At 39.7% G+C, this 27,319-nt stretch overlaps 1 protein-coding gene across 7 annotated transcripts in view; it reads right to left on the reverse strand.

Moving 5' to 3' along the window:
- Nucleotides 1–27,319, reverse strand: part of SUGCT (succinyl-CoA:glutarate-CoA transferase) — a 492,934-nt gene that overhangs the window by 405,519 nt on the left and 60,096 nt on the right. For all 7 annotated transcript variants that reach the window (XR_012157441.1, XM_073332837.1, XM_073332839.1 and 4 more), the window contains one exon: nt 16,886–16,977. Coding sequence is in view for 6 of the 7 variants with exons in the window: in XM_073332837.1 (XP_073188938.1) it covers nt 16,886–16,977 (92 nt within the window). In the remaining variant the exon portion in view is untranslated. The remainder of the gene's footprint in view (nt 1–16,885; nt 16,978–27,319) is intronic.

The following is a 27,319-nucleotide window of genomic DNA, read 5'->3' on the forward strand; positions in this document are numbered from 1 at the left end:
CTAACTCACAGAGAACAGGAGTTTAAAAAGCCAGCTCAGAGGCAATCAGAGGAGCTAGTGAACAGGGGAGTTTTGCAAGGGAATTTAGAGAAGGCATGCAAGTGGCAGATACACCTAACAAACACACTCTAAACTTAAACTAATATCCCACTCTATCACCAAATAGAAAAAACCCTGCAACAGTTAAAATAATGCAGACAGATGTCCCGCAACAGAGTGGGGGGCTATCCAGCTTATTGCACTAAATGCAGCATATACAATTACCTGCCTTATGGGCAGGTTGCATACATGTGCATATGTTGTAAGCAGTTCATGGCCCTCAGACACACAGATCAGGCTCTTGAGATGATAGTGGCTGAAATGGAAGACCTAAGGGAGACACAGAAGCACACAGAGGCGCTTTCAGGGACACAACAGGGCAGGCCCATCCCCAGTCTGACAGCCTCTGTGCTGCTGAGAAAGAAGAAAGTCTGAGGGAATGAAAGCATCAAGCTGGAGCAGACAGAAACAAACCCACTATTCAGATGAAGTCATGGTATCCTCTCATGCTGGGGATGCCCCTCTGAGGGAGGGAACCCCTGTTATTGGGAAGAAACAAGTAATAGTAATCAGAGATTCAATTATTAGAAATATAGATGGGTTTGCAATGACCGGGAAAACCGCCCGGTGAATTGCCTGCCCGGTGGGAAGATTTTCAGACTTCTCGAGACATCTAAATAGACTAATGTGCAGTGCTGGGGAAGAGCTGGTGGTCGTGATACATGTAGGTACCGGTGACACAGAGAAAGGTAGGAGAGAGGTCCTGGAGGCCAAATTTAGGCTGCTAGGTAACAGACTGAAGTCAAGGACCTCCCTGGTAGCATTCTCTGAAATGCTTCCTGTTCCACGCTCAGGGTCAGCTGGACAGGCAGAACTGTGGAGTCTCAATGTATGGATAAGACTATGGTGTTGGGAGGAGGAGTTTATTTATTTATTAGGAACTGGAGAATTAATAATTTATTTATTAGGAACTTGGGAACCTTTGGGAAGGGAGAAGCCTATACAGGAAGAATGGGCTCCTCTTAAACCAAAACAGAACCAGATTGCTGGCATGTAAAATGTAAAAAGTCATAGGGGAGTTATTAAACTAAGGGCTGGGAGAAAGCTGACGCATGAGGAGGAGCACATGGTTCAGATAAAGACATCTCTTGGGGGGAATTCATTAAAGGGGAAACTCCATTTTAGGGGTGGCCAAACTTACTGATCCTCCAAGCCACATACAATAATCTTCAGAAGTTCGAGAATCAGGCGCGGTAGCCGGGGCTCAGGGCTTCAGCAGGAGCGGGGCTGTGGGATGTGCCTGCTGCGGCTCAGGGCTTCAGCAGGAGTGAGGCCCTGAGAAGCCCTGAGCTCCCCCCACCCCAGTCTGGTAGCTGGAGAATGTAGTGGGAATATGAGGGGGCTCCGTGTGCCACACTTTAACTGTAAAAGAGCCGCATGCAGCTCATGAGCCAGGGTTTAGCCACCCCTGCTCTGTATCCGAGGAGAGAGGACAGGACAGAAGTAGATAAAGCACCAGATAGGAACTGAACAGAAACAATCAAACGAAAAAGAGTCCCATTCAATTACATCACATGAAGGCAGACAAATAAATACAGAAATGACAAATTTTATAAGTGCTAGTATAAAAATGCTGTAAGTCTAAATATGCAGTGCTATTGTAGACATTTTGGTCCCAGGATATTAGAGAGATAGGTGAGGAAATATCTTTTATAAAGGTTAGTCCAATAAAAGATATTACCTCACCCACCTTGTCTCTCTAGAAGTCTAAATACTAAAATGGGTAAACTTGAGTGCGTGACATTAAATGATGATATTGATATAATATGCATCACAGAAACTTGGTGGAATGATGATAATCAATGGGACACGGTAATACTAGGGTATAAAAAATATACAGGTCACGCTCGTGGGGGAGTGGCACTATATGTGAAAGAAAGCATTGAGTCAAATATATACAAATCTTAAATGAATCCTCTATAGATAGAAATTCTACGAACAATAAGACTATAGCAATAGAAATATACTACTGACCACCTGACCAGGACAGTGATTGTGAAATGCTCAGGAAATTAGAGAGGTTACAAAAGCAGAAAGCCCAGTAATAATGGGGATTTCAACTATCCCCATAATGACTGGATACATTTCACCTCAGGATGAGATCCAGAGATAAAATTTCCAAACACTATAAACAACTGCTTATTGGAGCAGCTAGTCCTGGAACCCACAAGGGCAGAGGCAATTCTTGATTTAGTTCTAAGTGGAGCACAGCATCTGGTCCAAGATGTGAATACAGCTGAACCACCTGGCAATAGCAACCATAATGAAATTAACTTTAACATCCTTGCAGGGGAGAAAATACCAAGAAAACCCACCACAGTAGCATTTAACTTCAAAAAGGGGAACAACAAACAACAACGACAACAAAAGGAGGAAGCTAGTTAAATGGAAATTAAAAGAAAGAGTCACAAGAGTGAAATGCCTGAAATCTGCATGGAAACTATTTATAAACACCATAATAGAGATTCAAACTAAATGTAATCAATCAATCAATCAATAAGAGGACCAAAAAATGCCACCACAGCTAAGCAGCAGAATAAAAGAAGCAATTAGAGGCAAAAAGGCATTCTTTAAAAATTGGAAGTCAAATGCCAGTGAGGAAAATAGAAAGGAACATGAACTCTGGCAAGTCATATGGAGAAGTATAATTAGGTAGGCCAAAAAAGAATTTCAAGAGCAACTAGCAAAAGGCACAAAAACTAACAGCAAAAAAAAAAAAAAGTTAAGTATATCAAAAACCGGAAGCCTGCCAAACAATCAGTGGGGCCACTGGACAATCAAGGTGCTAAAGGAGCACTCGGAAGAAAAGGCCATTGCAGAGAAACTAAATGAATTTTTTGCATTGATCTTCACTACAGAGGACATGAGAGAGATTCCCACACCTGAGTCACTCTTTTTAGGTGACAAATCTGAGGAACTGTCCCAGATTGAAGTGTCAGTAGAGGAGATTTGGAACAAATTGCTAAATTAAACAATAATAAGTCACCAGGACCATATGGTATTCACCCAAGAGTTCTGAAGGAACTCAAATATGAAACTGCAGAACTAACTGTGCAACCTATCGCTTAAATCAGCCTCTGTACCAGATGACTGGAGAATAGCTATTATGACACCAATTTTTAAGGCTCCATAAGTGAGTGTGGTAATTACATGCCAGTGAGCCGAACTTCAGTACCAGGCAAACTGGTCAAAATCATAGTAAAGAACAGAATTGTCACATAGATTAATACAATATCTTGGGGAAGAGTCAAAATGGCTTTTGTAAAGGGAAAATTGTCTCATCAATCTCTACGAATTCTTTGAGGAAGTCAATAATCATGTGAAAGCGGCAAAGAGTCCTGTGGCACCTTATAGGCTAACAGACGTATTGGAGCATAAGCTTTCGTGTGTGAATACCCACTTCGTCGGATGCATGTCGAGGAAATTTCCAGAGGTAGGTATAAATATGCAAGCAAGAATCTGGCTAGGGATAACGAGGTTATATCAATCAGGGAGAATGAGGCCCACTTCTAGCAGTTGAGGTGTGAACACCAAGGGCTTCTGCAGTTGGCTAGCCATTCACAGTCTTTGTTTAATCCTGAGCTGGTAGTGTCAAATTTGAAAATGAGCTGAACTCAGCAGTTTCTCTTTGAAGTCGGTCCTGACATTTTTTTGCTGCAGGATGGCTACCTTTAAATCTGCTATTGTGTGTCCAGCGAGGTTGAAGTGTTCTCCTACAGGTTCCTAATTAGGAATGGTAATATACAAAAACCTGTACTGGGACTTGTACTGTTCAACATATTCCTAAATGATCTGGTAAAAGGGGTAAACAGTCAGATGGCAAAGTTTGCAGACAACACTAAATTACTCAAGATAGTAAAGTCCAAAGCTGACTGGGAAGAGTTACAGAAGGATCTCTCTAAACTGGGTGCCTGTGTAACCAAATAGCAGATAAAATTCAATGTTGATAAGTTTAAAGTGATGCACACTGGAAAAAAATAATCAATACATACAAAATGATGGGTTCCAAATTAGCAGTTGTTATTCAAGAAGAGATCTTGGAACCATTGTGGACAGTTCTCTGAAACATCTGCTAATTATGAAGCAGAAGTGAAAAAATCCTAAACAAAAATGTTATGAACCATTTGCAGAGGGATAGATAATAAGACAGAAAATATCATAATGCCAGTACACAAAATTCCTGGTACACCTCTCCTTGAATACTGCATGAATTTCTGGCCACCCAATCTCAAAAAAGATATTAGAATTGGAAAAGGTACAGAAAGGGCAACAAAAATAATTAGGAGTATGGAACAGCTTCCATATGAGGAGAAAAGACTGGTCATCTTAGAAAAGAGAGGACTACGGTGGGGACATAATAGGAGTCTATAAAACCATGACAGGTGTGGAGAAAAAAAAATGTTATTTACCCCTTCACATAACACAAGAACCGAGGGGTCTCCCAATTAAATTAATAGGCAAGAGGTTTAAAACAAACAAAAGGAAGTACCTCTTCACTCAACAGACAGTCACCCCATGGCACTTGTTGCCAGGGGATGTTGTGAAGGCCAAGAGTACAACTAGTTTCAAAAAAGAATTAGATAAGTTCATGAAGGATAGCTATTAGCCAAGATGGTTAGGAATGCAACCCCCATGCTCTGGATATCCATAAACCTCTGACTGCCAGAAGCTGGGACTAGACAACAAAGGGGATGGATCACTTGACAACTGCCCTGTTCTGTTCATTTCCCCTGGTACTGGCCACTGTTGGAAGACAGGATACTGGGCTAGATGGACTGTTGGTCTGACCCAGTATGGCCATTCTTATGTTCTTATGACAGCAGAAAGAAAAAGAATAGTTTCAAGGCAAAGAAGCTGAATGCTGTCCTGAAGAACTGGATTCTATCCCTCCCTCTGCCACTTGAGTTCCTGTGTGATTCTGGGCAAGTCTCTTACACCAAACTTTTTGCAGGCAGTCACTTCTGCGTGTAATTAAAGGCTGTATTACAATGCATACACTCAAGAGGGTCAAATTAAGGTTGCATGGGCAACGTTTATTCTGGAATATCCTAACTTGAGAGTGCTTGACTTTTCCAGCTTTTTAATGCTTTCTAATTTTTAACTTTGTACTTCCTGATTTTTATGAGACCAACTATGACTAATCTGCAAGTTTTTTGTTCATAAATTTCTTTAGATTTTTATGTGCTATTTATATAACATTTACACTGTTGTTGTCTTCAGTGTATATTTTATTGCCATTGTTATCTTTGTGAAGCTCAATATTTCACCACACAAGTGCCATGTCAACCAATATACTGAAAATAATTAAAACTGTCTTCAAAACAAAAACTTCTTTGGAATTTCAGTTTTAGTGCAACTTTTAAATTACCTTTCTTCTAACTATATAACAGAAAACTGAGCAAGGACTCATTTTTCCCACCTTTTTTTAAAAAATGAATGTCAGTCTCCAATTCATAACAAGCAGATAATATACATGAAAAGGAGCTGTAATTTTGTACCTTATTTTCATGCAACCCTTTTTGAGGAGAGTAACAAACACCTGCTCTTTGAAAAGAACCAGTATAACTTACCACATCGCAAACTCAAAGGAGCACAGCAGGCGCTCAGCTTCCATCTGCTTCCATTACAGTTCCTCCTGTGACCCTTCTTTGTAATAATGGGTCATCTGAGGTAAATCAGCTAGCCAAGGCAGCCATTGCAATAACAACCAGGACAATCGTGACTCTCTGCAAATATGCTAATGAACTGGACAAAGTGAACAATGAATGACCGATTATCTCTGATATCACAATGTTACTGTTCAGGCGGCAGCAGGGAGCATCAAACATGCACTGTGTGGGACAAAGAATCAGGTGCTCCAGTGTTCCCAAGTTTTCTACCAAAAAAAAATTCCAACAACATGCTAACAGAAAATTCATACTGGAAATCATTCCACACGCATTAATGAGTGGCCAAAATCTGGTTCAAATCCCACCTGACGTTTACAAAAAAGGGTTATAAACAAAAGTTGAGACTCTGAGGTATAGACCCAGTAAAACAGAAAAATTTGACACCAACTTAATTATTGCCTCACTACTGCAAGACCATAATAAGATTGCAAAATAGGCCATCACCCCATGGTGTCAACATTGCTCCTGAAACCAACCACTGAATTCAAATTGTGGGTTTCCTTCCTTCTTAGCACAGAATCAAAGGCAGCATCTCCACAGTGAAGCATGTAACATACTGTACTCTCCATTACAAGGCTGATCTTGTCCCTCCTCTTCCATAACTTCAACTAAACAGTTCCTTGTCCCTTGAAACTTTTGTCTGCCAGCCAAGAAGTTTATGACAAGATTTGGGGAGGCTCAAACAAGCAATTTTTGAGATATAAAGCATTATTAAAAGGTACATTTTCAAACTTAACTCTATCCTTAAATGGTTTTGATTTGGGGATATAAATTAAAGACGGAAAAGTCCAACTAGTACATCCTATGCCAGTATAAGATAATTCCATACAATTTAATTTTCTAGTTCTAAAATGTTTCCAACACTGTCTTTTGGTGAATACACCACAGTTTAAGAGATCTAGACCGTTAATAATCCATTTTTTTCTGATGTTAACATTAAAGTTTGGTTTACCCAATTTCATCCCCGTACTACAAGTTACATATTTTTATCAGCCTGAGTAATTCCCTTCCCTCTTCGGTGTTTACACCAAGCTTTTGTAGATTGTTGTAAGCTTTCACCCTATCCCCTTAAGCAGCTCTTATCCTATACTGTTTGTTTAATTTTGCCTACGCTGTCTGTTTAATTTTAATCTTTCCTCGTAAACTTGTCTATCTGTGACAGGATGCATAGTTATTACTAGTATATGAGGAGTTAATTTCAGCTTCCTTTTCCCTCCTCATAGCTTAGATCAGCTCTCTGAGTAAAATAAACTTCTATCCTACGGCTTTTGCCATTATAAACACATAATGAAAATATCCCCACAGCCCCAACCAACAAAAGTTTTAAGTGTAGACTTGCCCAGAGGGAGAATGCCTAAGGCTTTCCCATCCAGACTCTGAGGCTGGATTGATCCCTATGTTTAGGTGGTTGTTTATTTCTCTTTTTTGCTTATGTTAACTTGTTTTGATATGTATTTATAAAAGGTTCTTGCCTGCTGAAATGGACCTTCCTGTCTGTTACTGCTCAGCCATTCCACCAGTTTCCACTAACTCATTTTTTTGAGGCTGTTTTTTTCTAAATTCCCTTGTGAACATCTTTTTGGCACTCAGATGCCCACATTGAACACAGTTTTCTAGAATCCTATTCACCCGAGTCCGAACAGTGAATGATCTGCACCTTCCTGCGCCCTGACATACTGCTTCTTTGTGGTCAATCCAAATTTACATTGGCAATATAAGAATAATCAGTTCAAAAGAGAAATCATTCCATTAAATGACATGCTTAATAGAAGGCTTTAATTCCAGTAGTCTTTAAACGGCTTTGAACAGGCAAAGGATGGAAAATAAGTTGCCAAAGTTAATTGGAAACAATCATGGCTAGTTTTCAACTGTTCTGAGCAATATACCATGTGTAGCCTTTTGATGAGCTTGTGTTTTGTTTGTTTTTAATCTGAAGGATGATGGCCCCTCTGGTACTGTAGATCCCAATCACGCCTGACTCTCTTTAATTCAATAAAACAAAATGTTTCTTCAGTAACAAAGAATGCCTAGTGAATAGACACACCACTACAAAGATTCTCTTAATATCCAAATTGTATGTAATGATTCACTAAGGGAACTCTTATCTGAATTGGTTTTGAAATTACACTCAAATTATCGCCTTAATGAGTCAGAGAAAATTCCATCAAAGGAACATTCATCTGGCACTGCTGCATCTGGGTACATCAAGTTTTTTGTTCCCCAAATAAGAGACTTGAATGTTGTGAGTTTCTATTAATTATGTCTTTGAAGACAATAAATATGTCATCAGTGTAAACTAGGTCCTTTTAGCATGTTTTAAATTTATACAAAGAAAAATAGAATCTGGCCAGAGGTATCTACATTAAAGACAGAAAGACTTTGTGGTACAGCTTTAGACAAAACCAGACTCCATTCCATTGTTTGCTATATTTTATAAATACATAGTGAAAATACTACCCCAAGAGAAGTAAATCCAGAACTCCATAGTTAGCATCCTTCATTCCTAATACTGAGGTGGTCTAATGAAAGTGTGGGACCCCAAATTCCACCTGTGGTTCAGAATCTAAGCATGGCAATATGGTCCAAGGATAACATTTTATCCTTAATGCTGAATATCTTTGTTTCTGTGCAATCAGTGAGAGCCTTACCAATATTTCAATGTAGTTTTGTGTGCATTTGTATATTTGTAATATAGTACAATTTAGCATCTTCAACAATTGGAGCTCAAATTTCCTGGAGACTATTTCAAAACACTCAGAATGAAGCACTATGTCATTTCAAAAGGTAGGCCTTTCTTACTGAAAACCTTCAGGATTTCTTCAAAAACAGATATACTCTGAGGATTCAAAGATTTTGAAATGATGTGCCCAATGTATAATCTCCTCTCTTTTTCAATTCCCTTCTCTTTCCATATCTTATTGTGCAGCCAAATATGATATTGTACTGTATCTTTGATGCATTACAAATTTGTATTACCTTTTTTCCTCCTTCAATACTTGTATCACTATTTCTTTAAGACGACGACAACTTTGGAAAAAAAGTGTGCATAAAATTTTACCTTAGACTTCTATCTCCCCAACTGCAGCCCCCTCACTCCCTCAAAATTATAATTTTACAAGAAATGTGAGTATATAGTGCAAAGGAATGTTACACAAGGGACAAAAAGCTTTAATTAAGGCTTAGGTTTTGCTCAAACTTCCCTGCTGTTTAAGCCATAGATTTCATGATCCAATAACAAGAAACAGTTCACTAACTAAAGCTGCTGTTCAGCGCACAGCAAAGTTCCAGATCATCTGTACTGGTAAAATCTTTTTATTCTGGGACATCAAGTCAGCAGCTAGATTGTTGGAGTGAATTAAAATGGACTATATGAGGTACATAAGGAAATCCCTGTGGGCTGAGTGGGAGTATAACTTTTGCTATTAATTACATACCTGCTTCAGAAAACATTCCAGAGTTCTGAATACAGCTTCTGAAATGTACTGTAGTATTAAAATGGCTTGGGTCAGAAACTGGAAGTGTGTGTTAATGCAGCTTTAAAACTCAAAAATTTTCAGGTGGTTGTAGAAGTTATGTGGATGTTCCTCAAATTAATTCTAATTTATGTACTCCTTCAGCAGAATAAAATCTCCAGTGGTGTCCCAGAGCACACTCAATAACCTGTTCACCAGAACTTTTGGTAAATTAGGATTCCACTGTATAGTCACACAGTGATTTTCTGTGGATATGATATTGCATAATACAGAGGCCCAGTCTCTCCTCATGTCTCACCCTCATTAGAATTTTTTTATAGCCAGAATACAAATATTTGTAGTTTATCCTGAGGCTGTTCCTCAGGGTAAACCACAAATGTTCACAGCCTGAAATAAATGTTTGGGGAGTGTCCAGACTGGCCGTTCTTTACAGAAGTATTAATTACAGTGAGTTATTTGGCAATCAATTAACTCAACATAAAAAAAACCATGGGTAAAAACACCTTAATCACTATCATTCAAGTGTCATTAAAGATACTATCCACCAGGGATTTTCACTCTTATTTCCTAACACAAGATGTTAGAAGAGTGAGAATCCTGTCAGAATGATAAACTTCAGAGAAGCAGAATTACAACCAGTAAGTCATTTTCTCTTCTGGGTTTATCACAGTCTCTGAATTTGCCAGAAAATGTTTTATTCTGATTCAAGTATTGTATATAAGCTACTATTTTGATTTTACTTTAGTCTGTCGCACCTGGCAGTTCCTTCCCTGAAGACTTTACATTCTAATGAAACAATACATAACCAAAAGAGAGAGGGGGAAAGAGAACACAAGAATTTTTTTTTTAATTTTTTTTTTTTTGCATTTACCCTACCCTATTACGTATTTTTAACACTGTAATATTTATCTATAGTACACACACAGCCGATAGTACTGTCACAACCTTATGGAACAAAGCAGGCCTCTGCACACCTACCCCCACACTGAATGAGACGGGTTTTGCCACTTTGTTTTTAATGTTGTTCAAAATTCCACATAACTCTATTACTTCTCCATAAACAGTGCCATTGGAACTTCGGGAGATTTATTTTAAAGAACAGCATACCATCAGTCGTAAATTTTCAGGCATGCGTGAAGTACAATTCTAAACCACTACTTTAAAACATAATTTCCCCATATGAAAATGGGAATAATGATATTGACATCCTTTTGAGATCTGCTGATGAAAAAGCTCTAGATAACAGCTAGGTATGATTATTTTTTATTATTATTATTATTATTATTATTAAACCAATTCAGAATGGATTTTCATTGCAACAGCTAAAAGGTACATCTATGGGGCTACGAAATTCACCCCAAAGCACAAGGCCTATGCACCACTTAAGTCTTCAAAAAGGGACTTAAGTAGCACTTAGGCACTGCGCTGGCCCTTTGCACATGAGAGAATGTGTGTTTGGGGAGCCCTTATGGAATAAAATATGAACCAAAAACTTTAGATGAAGAAAAATAAGAGCTAAAAGTTAGCATGTTTATTTTAATCAGGCAAGAGAATGACTGAGTCAGAATGAATTGTTAAAAGCCCGTGGTGAATACACAGAGCTGTTAGCAACAATGATTAAATGATTCTAATGATTACACTGCCTGAAGTACTGGTGAGGTGATGTGAACATCTGGGTTTCCAGTGTAGATCTTAACATAACCTTTTAATAAAATCCATCTTCATAATGGCCACTGAGGAATATTACTCCCATAATACAACTTGCATCCAATTATTCAGTGTAACACTTGTACATTCTGTCATTCACATATCATTGAAAAGTTTTATTCGAGTTCTATTTTGTTAAAGTTTAACCTTTTAAATATGTTTCCTTTAACTCAGTATTAACAACATTTGCCCCTTTGTAACAGTTATTACTTCCATGGAATTTAGCTGGCAAATTTTCAGCTCAGGAAGTTGTGTGCGCAACTTCTGCCATTGTAATGGAAGCAATGCTCTTCACTTCACAGGCACTGGATCAGAATGTAAGGAATGGTTACTTTCCCTACAGAAACTGTAGTTCTTTGAGATGTTGCATTCAGTGTAGATCCCACTGTAGGTGCGTATGCGCCTCACATGATTGGATTTTCTTTGAATAGCAGGGTCTCTCAAGGCCATGCATGCACCCTGTGCCTCCTCATACTCCCACACAAGGGCATTCCCTCATAATTCAAAGCCCATGGTGGCTGAAGACTCCAAAAAGGGGAACGGAGGGCGGGTTTGAGATCCACATCGACCATAACATCTTGAAGAAAAACAGTTACTGTATTTCTTTCTTCTTCAAGTACATGTTTGTGTGAACCTCCTGTAGGTAACTGGCAAGTAGTATCCCCTCTGAATGGTGGGAATGAGGAGTATAGCTGCATCAATCAAACAGTGATTGAAGCACTGTTCTCCTGAACTTGGCATCTGACCTGGCATCTAAGTCCAAGGGATAGTGCTTGACAAAAATCAGTGGGTTAGTCCACACCACTGCATTACAGATCTCTGATATTCCTGAAGTGGGGGGAGCCTGTTGCTCATGCTCTGGCAGAATGATGTTCAGTGGGACAGAAACACCAGTCAGATGATAACACATCAAGATACACCGTGCTATACATTTTGTTACTCTTTGCAAGGAAGTAGCTTGACTTTTAGAATCATAGAATCATAGAATATCAGGGTTGGAAGGGACCTCAGGAGGTCATCTAGTCCAAAGCAGGACCAATCCCCAATTAAATCATCCCAGCCAGGGCTTTGTCTGGCTATAGCTATAAACAGACAAGGCAACACACTGAATGGTTTGGCCCTGTCACTATAATAAAGCAAAGTCCTGGATATATTTAATGTGTGTAATTTCTTTTTTCCTTGTGCTGACTGTGTCTCTGGGGAAAAGGAAAGTCGGGCGATTTGACTGGTTCTGATGAAAATCAGAGACCTCTTTAGGAACGAACTTTGGGTGGGGCTGCAGCACTACTTTGTCTTTCAGGCTATAAATGCCTGAAGCTCACTCACTCTCCTTGCTGAAGTGATAGTCACTAAGAAGACTGACTTCCGAGGAAGGTGATGAAAAGAACATTTTGAGAGTGGTTCGAAGACAGGCTCCATGAGCCTCAGGAGCACTAAATTGGGAAGGTGTGCCTTTTCCAATTTCGAGTCAATCACAGTACCTATGAACTCTATCATCTTGAATGGTGTGAGTGACAATTTTTTGTAGTTCACTAGGCCCAGATGGGTGAATAAGACTAGCGTACGTTCCAGCTTGCCACCATTTCCCACTACAATCTGCCCTCAACAGCCAAGTATGATGAATGCCCTGCCTTCTCAGGAGGGCTGCCACCACTGCTAGGCATTTCATAAAAACCCTTGGTGCCATGAAGAGTCCAAATGGCAGTACCTTATACTGGTAATGATTTGATCCCATCATGAATATCAAGTATTTCCTGTAGGCCAGGTGGATGACTATATGAAGATATATATATTGTAAGTCAAATGACACAAACCAGTCTTCAGCCTGCAGAGATGCAATGAGGGAGGCAAGCACTGAATCTGCGGTGGTGTATATATTTGTTTGGTCTTCGCAGGTCTAGGATAGGATGAAGATCTCCTTTCATCTTCAGGAAAAAAAAAATATTAGGAGTGGAAGCCTCTTCCCTGTACTCCTGAGGAACATCCTAGATGAAGTGACAAGGCCACTTCTTTTTGTAAGAGTTTCTTGTAAGAAGGGTTTCTGAAGAGATAGGGAAAGGGATTAGGCAGGAAGAAGGTTGTGGAAATGACTGGAACATCCATGGGCACTACATTCAAACCATCATTTGTTTGAGGAGATATCGGACCAAGCCTGATGGAAAGGGGCAAGGTAGCTACCAAAGACTGGCTCCCAACTGGATGACAGTCAAGCATGGATGACACAGGAAATAGATGATGTGTGTCTCCTTGAGCATGATGTCTCAATAATATCTTTGCTCCAGTTCCCATGCCAATGCTGTCCCCAGCGGGGATCTTGACAGTTTTGTTAAGGCATACCTTGGTCCCATAATTGGAGCAAGCTGAAGGTTGGTGCTGATGTCTTTACAAGTGCTGATGCCAGCAGTGTCAGCATACTTTGCACCACTCCTTTGGCACTGGATGTAGACACCTATCGTTAGAGGAGTGATGCCTCTTTTCCTCTCTCAGAGGCGGTGCCTTTCTATGCTCAGAGCCATCGCTGGTCTTCATTCAGCCCTTCCTCTTGGCATTGCCCCAAGATTGGGGTGGTGGTGCTGGCTCCAATGACACATGGTCAGTGCCAAGTGTTCTAGTTCTGGTACTGAAGTGGTTGCCAGCACTAGTGCTGAATGCCCTGGTGCCAGGGTGATCAGCATCAATGTGACCAGAAATCAATTTCAACTGTGTTTTCTTCCCTGACTTCCTTCTGCTGCTGGACCCTAACTAGACCAGCACCCTATGGGGTCATCCTCACAGACAACCCTTTTGGTTCCTTGGAGGTGCATGTCTCCTCTGGGTCTGATTTAGAATCCACGATATATCCACGTTTCACAGGGAGATATATTTCTGTTTAGATGGCTCTTTTAAGGAATCCAAATTTTAAAAATTAACAAAGGTATGATGGGTGAAGTATTTCTTCACAAACTAATCTAGAAGACAGGTTTCAGAGTAGCAGCTGTGTTAGTCTGTATTCGCAAAAAGAAAAGGGGGACTTCTGGCACCTTAGAGACGAACCAATTTATTTGAGCATGAGCTTTCGTGAGCTACATGAAGTGAGCTGTAGCTCACGAAAGCTCATGCTCAAATAAATTGGTTCGTCTCTAAGGTGCCACAAGTCCTCCTTTTCTTTTTAATCTAGAAGACGAGTTTGAACCTCCGAGAAAAATAGGAGGGTGGGACACTCGGTGGGTTCCATCTCACTGCCATGGGTGGTAAGAGGGAACTGAGGGACAGTTTCACCTGCTCTGTCCTTTACGCCCTCACACAGGAGCATGAGGTGACACGAGGTGCCTGAGCTGCCCCAATGAATACTGCTATTAAAAAAAATCCAATCTCACGGGCACGAGGCATATGTGCACCTGCAGTAGGATCCAGACTGAAACATACGAGAAGGAGAACCTCACATACAGGTGATCTGTTCCACATACTGTATGTATTACATAACAAGAATGGAGCAACCAGATATGTTGTCACCATCATCGCCATTACATGAACTAAAACAGAATTAGTTTTCAGGGCGCCTTTCAGCATTTATTCCACCTCCTTGTTTCTTTTCAATTCTACCATCTGTTCCTTGCCAAACTAGCCCAATACAAGTCTTTGGGCAGCATGAGCTCTCCACTGCCTGTCTAATACAAGCTGTTTGTATTCGAGTGGCATCTAGAGGCCCCAACCAAGAACGAGGACTCACAGTGCAAGATGCTTTACATACACATAGTAAGACACACTCATGGCCCCAAAGAGCTTACAATTTAAATAGACATGACAGGCAAAGGTGGAGGAGAATAGGAATATTATCCCCATTTTACAGATGAGCAAATAAGGTAAAAGGGATTTTCCCACAATCACACAGGAAGTCTGTTGCATAAAAAGGAACTGAACCCAGGTTTCCTGAGCTGCAGTCCAATGCCTTAACCTCAAGGCAACCACTCCTCTCACCTGTTACTCTTCCCTCTCGCTTTCCCCAAAATGCCAAGTTTGTGCATTCACATTTGGATTTAGGATATTAGAGAGCAACCACATCTGAATAAATTGCTTATTAAATAGTGGAGGAAATAACTTTAAATAATGTCAACTTTCATATACAAGTGTCAAAAGTCATTTATGAAATCCACACACAAGCCAATACATTTTCAATTTAACTAAGAGTTTCTGCTGAAATCATGTCTATGAGACAACAGGCCCCCTCTCCCATATTCTTGTTAGTTGCTTTTTCTGCTACACCACTTTTCTTGTTGCCACTCCAGGTGCACCAAATCATTACAGGTTTACATGGCTTCATACCCCTGCTCTCTGGCCAACTTTCAAACAGACACTTCCTTTTCTGTATTTTCAGAGGCTTTTGGTCTTCATAGTTCTCATTTCGTGACTGACATCTCCAACTGGCTGTCAAACCCTTTCTTACTGAACATCTATTTTTAATTCTGAGCCTCTATTTCCAAGTCAATATCTTCTCAAATTTCACTTCTCCCTATGGCACGGAACTTACTTATAATTTATTATTGTAATTTTGAAAATGGTCATTTCATCCTTGTATTAATTCTGTACAGTCTATTGATTTTATTTAATAAGTACATACAAAATCCAGGCCTCTTAATGACTAGTACAGGCAAAATATTAGGGGCATTCCCAGGTTCTTGATGGTTGGGTTATTCCTTTTATTACACTTCAGTGGTTAAGAGCACCTATGTTACCCAAATACCAGCCACCCCCCTCACTCGCTGAGAGAGTGGAGGAGAGCGCTCTTGAGATATGGCTGGAGAGCTGGGAATAGATACCTCTGGGACCTTAGCAAGCATGAGGAAGGGTGGTGCCCCATCTGCAACAACAGCCTCATGCATAAGTAGAGCTTGGGCAGAGCTTGAGGGCCCTTAGTTCCCACCAATCACACTTGCACATTGCAAACTGGTAACTAGAAGGGTGGGGTTTTGCCTTCCTCTGAGCACACAGCAGATTTGGCTTGGGAGGGAGTATTACAATGCTGATACTTATTTGTCACAACCATAAAGCATGTGTCCAGTACAGGTTAACTGAGGTAGCAGAGAGGCATGGGCAGAAACCCCTGCTGTGCAGTGTAGGGAGAATTTCAATGTCACATGCAGAAAGAGGCATCCTTCACTTAAACCTTCATCCACTGCAGGAGGAAAACGTGTGGAAGGGGAAGGAAATCTGCAGCTTTCCTGGTCTTGATCCCCAGATTTTGCAGGAGAGGGTTAGAGGTGATGTCCCCTTCATGTCTCCTCTGCCTTTTACAGCCATTTGTTTGGGAACTGCTCTTCATTTATCCTGCCAGAGAGCTTGTGTAGGCAGGAGATGCCTGGCTGTTCCTTCCCTACTTCCGTTACGTTATAATTAATAAAAATCACACCCTTGCATAGGATATTTTATTCACCACTTAATCTGTGGTGACTAAGCCACTGACAATTTATTCACACTCATGCCGATTACTTGATCTTTCAGTGTTCCTTTTCACACATATTATGCATTTAAATACAAAGGGGACAGACACCTTAAAAATACTTTAGACAGATTAGTTAAATGCCTTCATTTTGTAATTTTGAATACGACATTTAAGGCCCTTAATTCTAGAATGCTCTTCTAGCTGTATACACTCCATATACACACCCACAAAGAACCAAGATCATTTTCTAGCTTGTTTCTAGAATCTATTATCTTATTATATGTTTATTCTAAATGCCAGGCTTTTGCCAATATTGTCCTGTTGTGGGAGAACACTCTGCTTCAAAAGACTTGCATTGCTGACTCATTCTTCCCTCTTAAATCAAAGCTTATATTTCATTTTTCCAGCTACCAGCTTCCTTAATTCTTTTTATTTCTACAGGCCATTTTATTAAGTACAGCACAAAACTTCAGTGCACCGGAAAAGCTCTTCACTAAATTTACAATAAAGTTAAGTACCTCCGGCCCTGTGATATGCATAAGACCAGAAACAGCCGCTGCAACAGAGTCATAACCTGCTCGCTGAAACGCTGGACCAGTCTGACCATAACCTAAAAACAGAAAGAACTATTTAAAATGCAATCCATTACACATACCAAGAAGATACAGTTTACTACTTTGGGAAGGAAAGAATGCATAAAGTAAAATTTCTCATCAGTTTCTACACATGTGTTGTCTAGGTTATGCAAACAAGAAACAAATACTGCAGTCTTATATTTACACATACTGCCCTTCTTTAGACTAAATGGTGGTTTCTATTCCAGGAGGTTAATAATGTGCTCACTGGGTCAATGTGTCTCTGGATGTCTTGACGGAAAGAATTTTAACTATATGGTGAAATCCTGGCCCCACTTAATTCAATGACAACGCTCCCATGCTATTCACTATGGGCCTAATTCTTCCATCCTTACTTCAAAGTGGTACTTTACTCCAACTGATGTCACTGAGTGACTCTCAGAATAAGATACTGTTTGATGTGATTAAGAGTGGCAAAACTGACCCCTTAGTAAGAAAACCTACCGTTTATTATCACAATGAGTTTTTGATGAAAAACAACAATTTTTGCTCAACTCTATAAATAATTATAAATCATTAGAGAACACTTCGGTATTACTTCTCTTTAGAAACAGCAGAGAAGACACACTGTGCTTTCCTCCTTGGCTCTACTTACCCCACAACTTCTCCTCTTAGCAACAGTTACAGAATCTTCCACTATACCTCATACCGGCCTGCTGCACACCAACTGTCCATTGGACCCTGCTGCTGTGCACTAAACATTCTAGTGCACTTTTGATCTACTCCAGTTTCAAAGCAATGTAGATCAAAGTGCACCAGGGAACATTCAGCATAAGGCAGCATGGTCCACACAGACAGTCGGTGAGCAGCAGGCTAGTTCGAGGTAAAATTGACTATCTGTTCATCTAAACAAGCTCTTAAAGAGATAGCCTTTGGATGTGCTATCTTTACTTACCCTTTCCTTCTTTTAGAACAGACGTCACTATAGTGTCAGACTTTAGAAAGGAAGCCTTTATTATAGGCAGGGCTGGAAGCCCTGCCTATTATTAAGGTTGCCTAACACTCCACTATAAGACTTTGTTTTCATTTTACCATAAATTGTGATTACATCCTATTGTTAGAACATAATACAATGAGATATTTGTGTTGCTGCAAGAGAAATACTTCCTTTAAATGTCTACAATTATACCTTTTACATCTACATTTCTAGGTGCCAGGCCAAGGTCTTCACAAACTGAATCTGTAGACAGTCCCTTTATAGTTCTATCCATAAAAAAATCACACAAACAAGCCCCAACCAACATCGTTATAGAGGTACAAAAACTGGGGGTAGACCAAAATGAATTTTCCCTTCCATAAATACAGAGGGAAGATCCCAGACTAATCTCTGTGGCAGCCTAAATTGCCACTGATGGCATTAGGACTTAGAATCATAGAATATCAGGGCTGGAAGAGACCTCAGGAGGTCATCTAGTCCAATCCCCTGCTCAAAGCGGGACCAATCCCCAACTAAATCATCCCAGCCAGGGCTTTGTCAAGCCTGACCTTAAAAATATCTAAGGAAGGAGATTCCACCACCTCCCTAGGTAATCCATTCCAGTGTTTCACCACCCTCCTAGTGAAAAAGTTTTCCCTAATATCCAACCTAAACCTCCCCCACTGCAACTTGAGACCATTACTCCTTGTTCTGTCATCTGCTACCACTGAGAACAGTATAGATCCATCCTCTTTGGAACCCCCTTTCAGGTAGTTGAAAACAGCTATCAAATCCCCCCTCATTCTTGTCTTCCACAGACTTAAAAATCCCTGTTCCCTCAGCCTCTCCTCACAAGTCATGTGTTCCAGTCCCCTAATCATTTTTGTTGCCCTCCGCTGGACTCTTTCCCATTTTTCCACATCCTTCTTGTAGTGTGGGGCCCAAAACTGGACACAGTACTTCAGATGAGGCCTCACCAATGTTGAATAGAGGGGAACGATCACATCCCTCGATCCACTGGCAATGCCCCTACATATACATCCCAAAATGCCATTGGCCTTTTGGCAACAACGGCACACTGTTGACTCATATCCAGCTTCTCGTCCACTGTAACCCCTAGGTCCTTTTCTGCAGAACTGCTGCTGAGCCATTCAGTCCCTAGTCTGTAGCGGTGCATGGGATTCTTCCATGCTAAGTGCAGGACTCTGCACTTGTACTTGTTGAACTTCTATAAGCTCCCTCACAACCAGCTTCTTCCAGATACATTAGCTCCTTTGCTGAGCTGCTGCTATGTCCTCTAGCCATAAAGAAGCAAGTCAGTAGCAGCGAAGCAGCCTGGTCTAGAGAATCACACTGGGGGTTCCTCTGTTCCAATTCCATCTCTAGCACCAATTCCATTTGTGGCCTTAATCAAGTCACAACCTTTCTATCTTAGTTTCCACATCAGTAAAACAGCATTAGATAACCTTTTCAAAGACCTACAAACATGCTAAAATTCATCAGAATGTACGCAAAATTCATTTCATTTGAATTGTGCCTTGAAAAAAAAATGTATTGTTTGTATCTATGCACAGATGCCTGCAAAAGCAGTTTTCCTGAAGCAGCAGACTAGCAGGACATAAAAAGTTGGGAAGCTCACTCTCTCTCTCAACCTCTCCCCTCAAAAAAAAAAAGAAAAAAAAAGCCACCACTTTTATTTAAGAAAAATCATCATTTACTTTCTGGACATGAGGACACACAAATTTTCACAAATCAACCCAAAAATGCTCCAACAGGCTCCAACAATATGTGCTGTTATCTCCTGAACAGTAGCACCAAATCATTCCAATGTGTTTGGGTCCACTTCAAAAACAAAAGAAAAACACTCAAAACAACTCTAAGTGACTCGACAGTGAAACATACTGAAAATAAGTGAGAAATTATGAAGAACAAGAAGCACTGACCTCAGTTATTAACAGAGAACAGACATCTCAACGTGTCTATTCATACAAATGTTTTCACAAACAGGAAACATCTGAAAATTAAACATTTAGGATGTAGAAAAAAACAACCATAAAAACTCCTTACAATGCTATTCTGATGAGGACAACTACCCAACCCCTCAAATTACTCATTCTGTACTTTTAAAGGTGACCAGCAAAGTTTTTTTGAATTTTTCTAAGAGCCTTCATATGTTAGAATATATATATTTTGAAGTTCTCCCAATAATTTTTTTAAACCTATCATTTGATTTCAAAACATTGCTCATTATTATGTGCCAGGTGCAAGGTTAAAACCAGCTGGTGCAATGCAAAGTTGAACTAGTAGAAAGATATTATAATAAAAAAGGGATGTGAGTACAGAATTATATTTTGGACTTGGATTCTGAACTGGTAAAACCAGTATGAAGCCAAAATCCACTTTTGGTGGAGGTGGTTTGCCTAGTCACAGGAAATCTGGGGTTTGAAACCGCCTGGAAAAGAGGTGGCTATCCACCTTAAGAGTTAAGGGATGAATTGTAAGGTTAAAAGATCTAGTCGTCCCTCCCTAGACAGACATGAGACAAAAGGATACATGTTTTTGTGCAAGTTAACTGCACAGATCACAAACAAATGAGGATTTAGCCATGAGCCTGAACAAATGTGCATATGTCTGAGTTTGTGCCTATACAGGAAATTTTGTTTTTTAAAATGTGTAGGGCTGATTTTTCAAAGTCGGGGCACACATCTGAGCAGACCTCATAGCATATGCATGCAAGTAATAAATGTGTTGTGAATAAAAATAGATGTTTACCACGCACATAATCAGTTTGGCCTTGTGTTTGCACAAATACCCAATGCGCATTTCCACTCATAAATTCAACACACATACACATATGTATGCACGCAATTGCACGTGCTTATCTCTGAAAATAGGTTCCATGCTAATATTACATACAGTCTTGAATGGGCAAAGTTTAGACACGTTACATTTGTTCTAAGCATTTAACAAATCACTAAGTTTGTTTTTTATTTTGTCCATGTGTATTGTTTCGGGGGGTTTTGGGGGAGTAGGGAGAATTTTTTTAAAAATTAAATGTCATGATTTAGGGAATTCTCAGATTTACATAAATTTAAAAAATAATTGTCAGATGTGCAATTGCTGAAGGATTTATTTCTCTGCTGATTTTGCTTTAAAACCATGGGAGTCCTTAGAGTCCTGTCAAGTGGAATTTCTAAATAAATGGGGGAGGGATGTTCCACAATTCCAAATCTCCACCCCACAGGTTACAGCTATAGGGCCTGATCCTCTGAGGCACTGCACGTCCTCCATTCTCACTTCCCAAAGGAAGCTCAGCGCCTTTCAGGACACTGGCATTATAGGCCATATTTGTTTCATTCACACACTTCAAAGCAGTCAGTCACATCATCAACGTGGCGACAAGAAAGTAACACAGAGAAGCAGCAACCACTGCCAGTCAAGTCCCCAAGTACTGTCCCACAGTTGTCACTGTCAAAGCATTATTTAATATGATTTGTACAATACATACCAACTGTCTTACGCCGCACTGAACACAACCTCTGAACGCGCACTGGAGAACAGCTCGTATATTCAACACAGCCATTTATGTCAGTGCTGGCCACAATTTCCTCTCCCCAAGCTACAGCTGCCACTGTCCTGATTCATGCTGACAAGCCGTCCCCCATCCACTGAGGAGCCCTGTTACTAATTTATGGTCCTTCCTCTCTCAGGAGTAGGAAAAGAGACATGGTATGAAACAAGTATCGAAGAACAAGTTTACTAGTCTGCTGGCGTCAAATGCGGGCCGGCATCCATCTTGCACCATATGCAGAATGCTTAAAAAGTCTGGCACAGCTTAAATCCTGCCTCAGCTGGGGATAAACTAGATAACTTCTTGAAGTCCTTTCCAACCCTACACTTCTATGATTCTACATACACAGTGAACTCCATGGTATTACTCCAGCAATCCCAGCTCCCTGCAGATGTGATGTGCCAAACTCAGGTGAAGAAAGCCATAGATCTTTACTGGCTACAATTAGCACTCTGTTTTTCAGAAAGTCCTGCACAATTACGTTTATGCAGCAGGCAAAGCAGAGTATATGACTAAACTGCTTATCACATGCAACATTCCCATCATCTCCAGGACATGAACCCAGGTGAGAGAGGACACAGCCAACCATCCATCTTTCTCTTTTGATTTATGCAAACAACTGCATGCAGTATGAGAGTGTTCAAACCCACATATGCCTACTGTACCATGCGCAGGATGCTGCTGTTCCTGGGTCTGATTTTCTTCAAGTTCTGAGGAGCCATTATGCTGAAAGTGACATATGATAGGAGGATGAGATGAAGATGAGGCTAATATGAAATAATAAAGCAGCTCACAGTCACAGTTGACAGTATTCCAGACATTACTAATACTAGAAGCTTAGGGGTGTGTACAGGACCAGTATTACATTACAGAGCAACAAGAGAGAATGCAGGTGTCAAAGAAAATTCCCCTAGCCAAACTGAAAGATAACAATTATGTCAGGATAAAACTAGTTCACTTCCCACTAGCTGGAGGAATTATTGCAGAAGCAACTGTATGAGACAGCCTTTGTCCAGGACTAGGTTTCAATCAGATGTAACAAAAGTGAATTTATATCAGAGAAAGTTTCACCTGTAGAATGCACGTTGACAGACACTAGGACTGACAGACACTAGGACTGAAAGAAAGTATTTCTTCTCCCAGATTTTTCCAACTGAGTTAGTAGAGAGAATTCTTTCCCAGGTATCTGCCTGGTGGCTCTTGCCCACATGTTCAGGGTCTAACTGATCCCCGTATTTGGGGTCGGAAAGGAATTTTTCCCCGTTGGCAAAGGTGGTGGGGGGTTTTCACCTTCCTCAGCAGCATGGAGCACGGGACACTTGCAGGTATAAACTAGTGTAAATGGTAGAGTCTCTGTAACTTGAAGTCTTTAAACCATGATTTGAGGACTTCAGTAACTCAGCCAGAGGTTAGGGGTCTATTACAGCAGTGAGTGATGTTCTGTGGCCTGCAATGTGCAGGAAGTCAGACTAGATGATCACGGTGGTCCCTTCTGACCTTAAAGTCTAGGAGTTGGATCCCAGAACTCAATCAAAATACAGCAGCTCTTGACTGAAAAACCACACGTAAACTAATTCTGCCTAGCTGGGGTGGCATTCCTGCTCATATGAGATGGGGTCAACCAGTCAGGGACACAGGAGAAATCCCATCTGACCTATCTTAATTAAAGGTGCTCATCTTGAAACATCACAAGCGATAATAGGATAACAACATTTGCAAATATAAGAGCAAAAAAGTTTTGCAAAACAAATTACTATTAAGAGTCCACAGTCACAAAATGTTCTAACTATTGCCACACACGTCAAATCCCAAAACTGCTTGAGGACTTTTGTCACTCAAGACAGACTTTTTTTTTTTTTTAAACACAATTCTGTTAATGAAGTAAAGGAATTCTTGAGGGTATCCAAAAAGGTAAAATTATGCAAGACAAAATATTAGGAAGGGAAAAAATTAGGCTGAAAAAAAATCAAGAAACACTTCATAACGGTGAACGTTACTAGAACTACAGAGTAGCGTCACAGGTGAAGTTGTCAAAGGTCTGATGTTTGAGATATTTAGAAGTAACTACACAAGAAGCCAGAAAATACTTTCTACACTAGAGAACACTCCTGCACTGGTACGGTGAAGAAGTTGTGTATGTCTTTTCCATCTCTAGATTTATAATGCCACGTTAGCCATGAAATAGTTTTTCCTTTTGCACCAAATAAAAGTGCTATTTTTTGCTAGACTTATAACAGACTCACTCATTATAAATGTTAAGAAAGCTGACAAACCAAATGAAGATGTTTGCCCCCTAAAAAACCCCCATGTTTTCATCTGTGGATCTTGTACTGTTCCCGGATAGGTAGTGCAACCGTATTTAGAGACTCTTTGTTTCCTTATTTAAGGGTTCCCGATGGTAAGATGACAGAATTCCTTACAGATGTATAAAAAACAGTACTCTTTGCCTACGAGTTGTATGTAAGCACCAAGGGCAAACAGATACCAGTAAAGTAAAAGGTTTTGCAGCACTGTCATTTAAAGGGACACCAACTTAAAAATCATGTCTGCTGAAGTTTATTCTCAACTTACTATTGTTACAAATAACATCTACAAATATGATAAAGCGATTACTGAAAACATACTTTCCATGATTTTTCACTTTTGTTTTGTTTCATGCCTTTCACAACTCTGTGTTTTGTCAAGTTTCACTGTTTCCCAAGCAGGGTCAGTCATTTAAACACTGTTTGAGCCTTTAAAAAAAAAAATGACTTGCTTTCAAATTGATGTCCCTTTAATTAATTGCCAGAGGAAACTCTAAATAGGACATTCCTCTAAAAATGAATGTTAGTATTTCTTATTGTCAGCCAAAATATTGTCCAAAATATTAATATGCTATACAAAACCAAAACCACCATTTCTGCACTTCTTCACACTCCACTAGCAAGATAAACTTTTATAAGATTAAATATAAAACACATTGTATTGGGGGGAGGGAGGAAGCAAAATGGAGACATGCTGTCAACAAAGACCAATTCCCTGTAGTTAGATTCCCACATGACAAATGACAGAACGTCAGTCTGTATAGGATATTCTGAGCAAAACACAGAAAATGTGTTCAACACAGGCATTTCTACAAATAGGAACTAAGTATCGTCACAAATTCAATCCAGATAGATGGATATCCCTACTGAATAACAAATTAATGAGAAACACCTTTAGACTTGTTCTACTGCCAAAAGAAAACATTCAATTAAATACAGCCTACATCTTTATTTAATAAAGATTAATGAAACAAGCAGAAGAACACAAGCAATTCTCTATTATGAGAAAAGCCAAAATGTAAGAGACACATTATATGAATCTTTGTAATGTCAGAGCGGCCAGATATGTTAGCAGAAAGAATAATTACTTTCGGAAAATGCCTGCCATGTGTTGGTCAAAAGAAAAGGAAGTACAGCTTCCTGGGTCGGCATGCTTAAAGCAGATCAGAACCGATATGAAAAAGGTGAAGCCAGAGCAAATTGTCAGGAGAGATGAAAGAGCAAAAAGTAAACCTGTGACAGCAAATATAAAACTCTGACTGACAATCTTGCAAATAAAACTCACTACATTTCATCTCCCAACTGATAATTCTGGATATGTATACAGTACATCCCCTATCTATATCCATCTGCCATTTGTAGTCTTAGATTGTAAACTCTTTGGGGCAGGGACTGTTGTTTTTTGTTCTGTGTTTGTACAGTGCTTAGCACAATGGGGCCCTAGTCCATGACTAGGGTTCCTAGTCACTACAGTAATACAAAAAAATAATATTAATACAGCAATTACTTTATTCCTTCTATACATGTTAACTGAAATGCTATAAGTCCCTGTTATAAATAGCACTCCTTTGTGTTATACATCTATATGTATAGATAAAATAATATGAGTAAACGGCATTCAAGAATACAATTATAATTTTACTGTGTTTTAGCTACCTAAAGGCTCAAGAGAGATTTTTCAAAGGGACATATGCCAGTTAAGCACTCAAAGTCCACGGACTTTTAACGGGCTTGAGGCACTCAGTGTCGTTAGGCTCCTTTGAAAACCCCAACCTCAGTTCTGGGCTTGAACCAAAGCCATTAAAGACAATAGGAATATTTCCATTGATTTCAATATGCTTTTAATCAGACCTTATAGCCTTCCAAATCATGAATTTTGGCTACTCAGCAGGCCTGCTATAATTGCAAAGAGATTTCTAGGACAACAGAAGAAGATTTTTTCCTGCATAGTCTAGGGTGCAATGATCTACAAGGATAAGAGAGCGTATGCTAATATTACCCTTTATCCCTCAGTCAGTATGCATTTTAATCAGCTACATATTGAACCTCAGTCTGGGAAGCTGCTTGTATCTTGACTTGGAGTAGCTCTACTACATGACCTTAGAAAAATAGTGAGATTTAGCAGTCTGTCTTCTGAAAAAAATTATGATCTTAAAAATAAATACCTGGAAGAGATTAGGCTTAGTATTATCATGGATTTTTTTTTTAAGATACATTGGAAATATTTTTTCCACTCATGGTTCTATAAATAAATAATTTTTTTTTTTTTAAAATCTTCCAGTCACAGTCTCTTAAAACTAACAATCCACTCCTGGGTTAATCAAGGTGAATTCGATATACCACACACATTTGCCTTCACTTTGAAATTACTATTAAGGTAAGTAGAGGTAACTGTCACAAACATCTGGCTGATTTTGGGAATTGGCCAAATAGTCAATTGAGGGACTCTCTGCTTGGGGCCAATGGACCACCTTTGTTACTAGCTCAGTTTTCAGTGACAAGAATAAAGCACAGCTGCTAGGTGAGTTTCCTGTGGATCTGCAAACAAGCAACATGGTTGGAAGAAGGGTCCTGGGGAATCTTTTTGAGAGGTAGGGAATAGAATTACTGAGGTCACAACTATGGAGCCAGGAAACTCAGCTTAAGTATGGAACTAGGAAAGTCGTATTTCTATGAATTATTGGTAAATTAAATAACTACTTTTATTAATTGGGTCACACAAAAACAGTTTCAAAATTTAAACTCAGCACAATAGAACCTCAGATAGTGTAAATGGAAATAGCTCTGTTGACTTCAGTGTACACCAGCTGAGGATCTGCCCCAGTATGACCATGATGTTTCAGACTAGTGATGAATTGTTTGTGCCACACAATTATGGTGACAGGAGAGGGATCACTTGATGATTACTTGTTCTGTTCGTTCCTTCTGGGGCACCTGGCATTGGTCACTATTGGAAGACAGGATATTGGGCTGGATGGACCTTTGGTCTGACCCAGTATGGCCATTCTTATGTTCTTATGTGAATTTCCCCTCCAAAAACAATCATAAATATGCATCCCCTTGGAAAAATAAAATATTTTTTAATTGGAAAAGTGTATCATAAACCCAGAATGGCTGAAGGAATTTTCTTAAAACTCTCTAAACATGTTTCCCCAAACTTTCCAAAAAAGAAGATGCTAAAGCATGGAAAGTTTTAACCCCAAAGGGGAATTTTTCAGTAAGCTATGTGCAAATGCAAGAAAGGAGCTGTAAAGGCAACTGTTTTTACCACTTTAGGCTTTTGCTACTAGCAAATAACCTTACTGAAAATGTTAGTGTTTTACTATCTCTCTTTTTTTATACACACGTAAGATGGGTTATATAGCTTAACCCTGACACAGCTCAAAGGAGGAGCACACTACCTCACATTTTTGACCCATTGAACTCTAAACTAGATTTCATTTACAGTCACCAACTAAAATTAATTTTTCACCTGTTATGGTGAAGATATAAATCAATGTCTGAAGTTGCAATGAACTGCCGTAAGA

This window comes from Lepidochelys kempii, chromosome 2 (genome assembly GCF_965140265.1).
Source record: "Lepidochelys kempii isolate rLepKem1 chromosome 2, rLepKem1.hap2, whole genome shotgun sequence".
Lineage (NCBI taxonomy): Eukaryota > Metazoa > Chordata > Testudines > Cheloniidae > Lepidochelys > Lepidochelys kempii.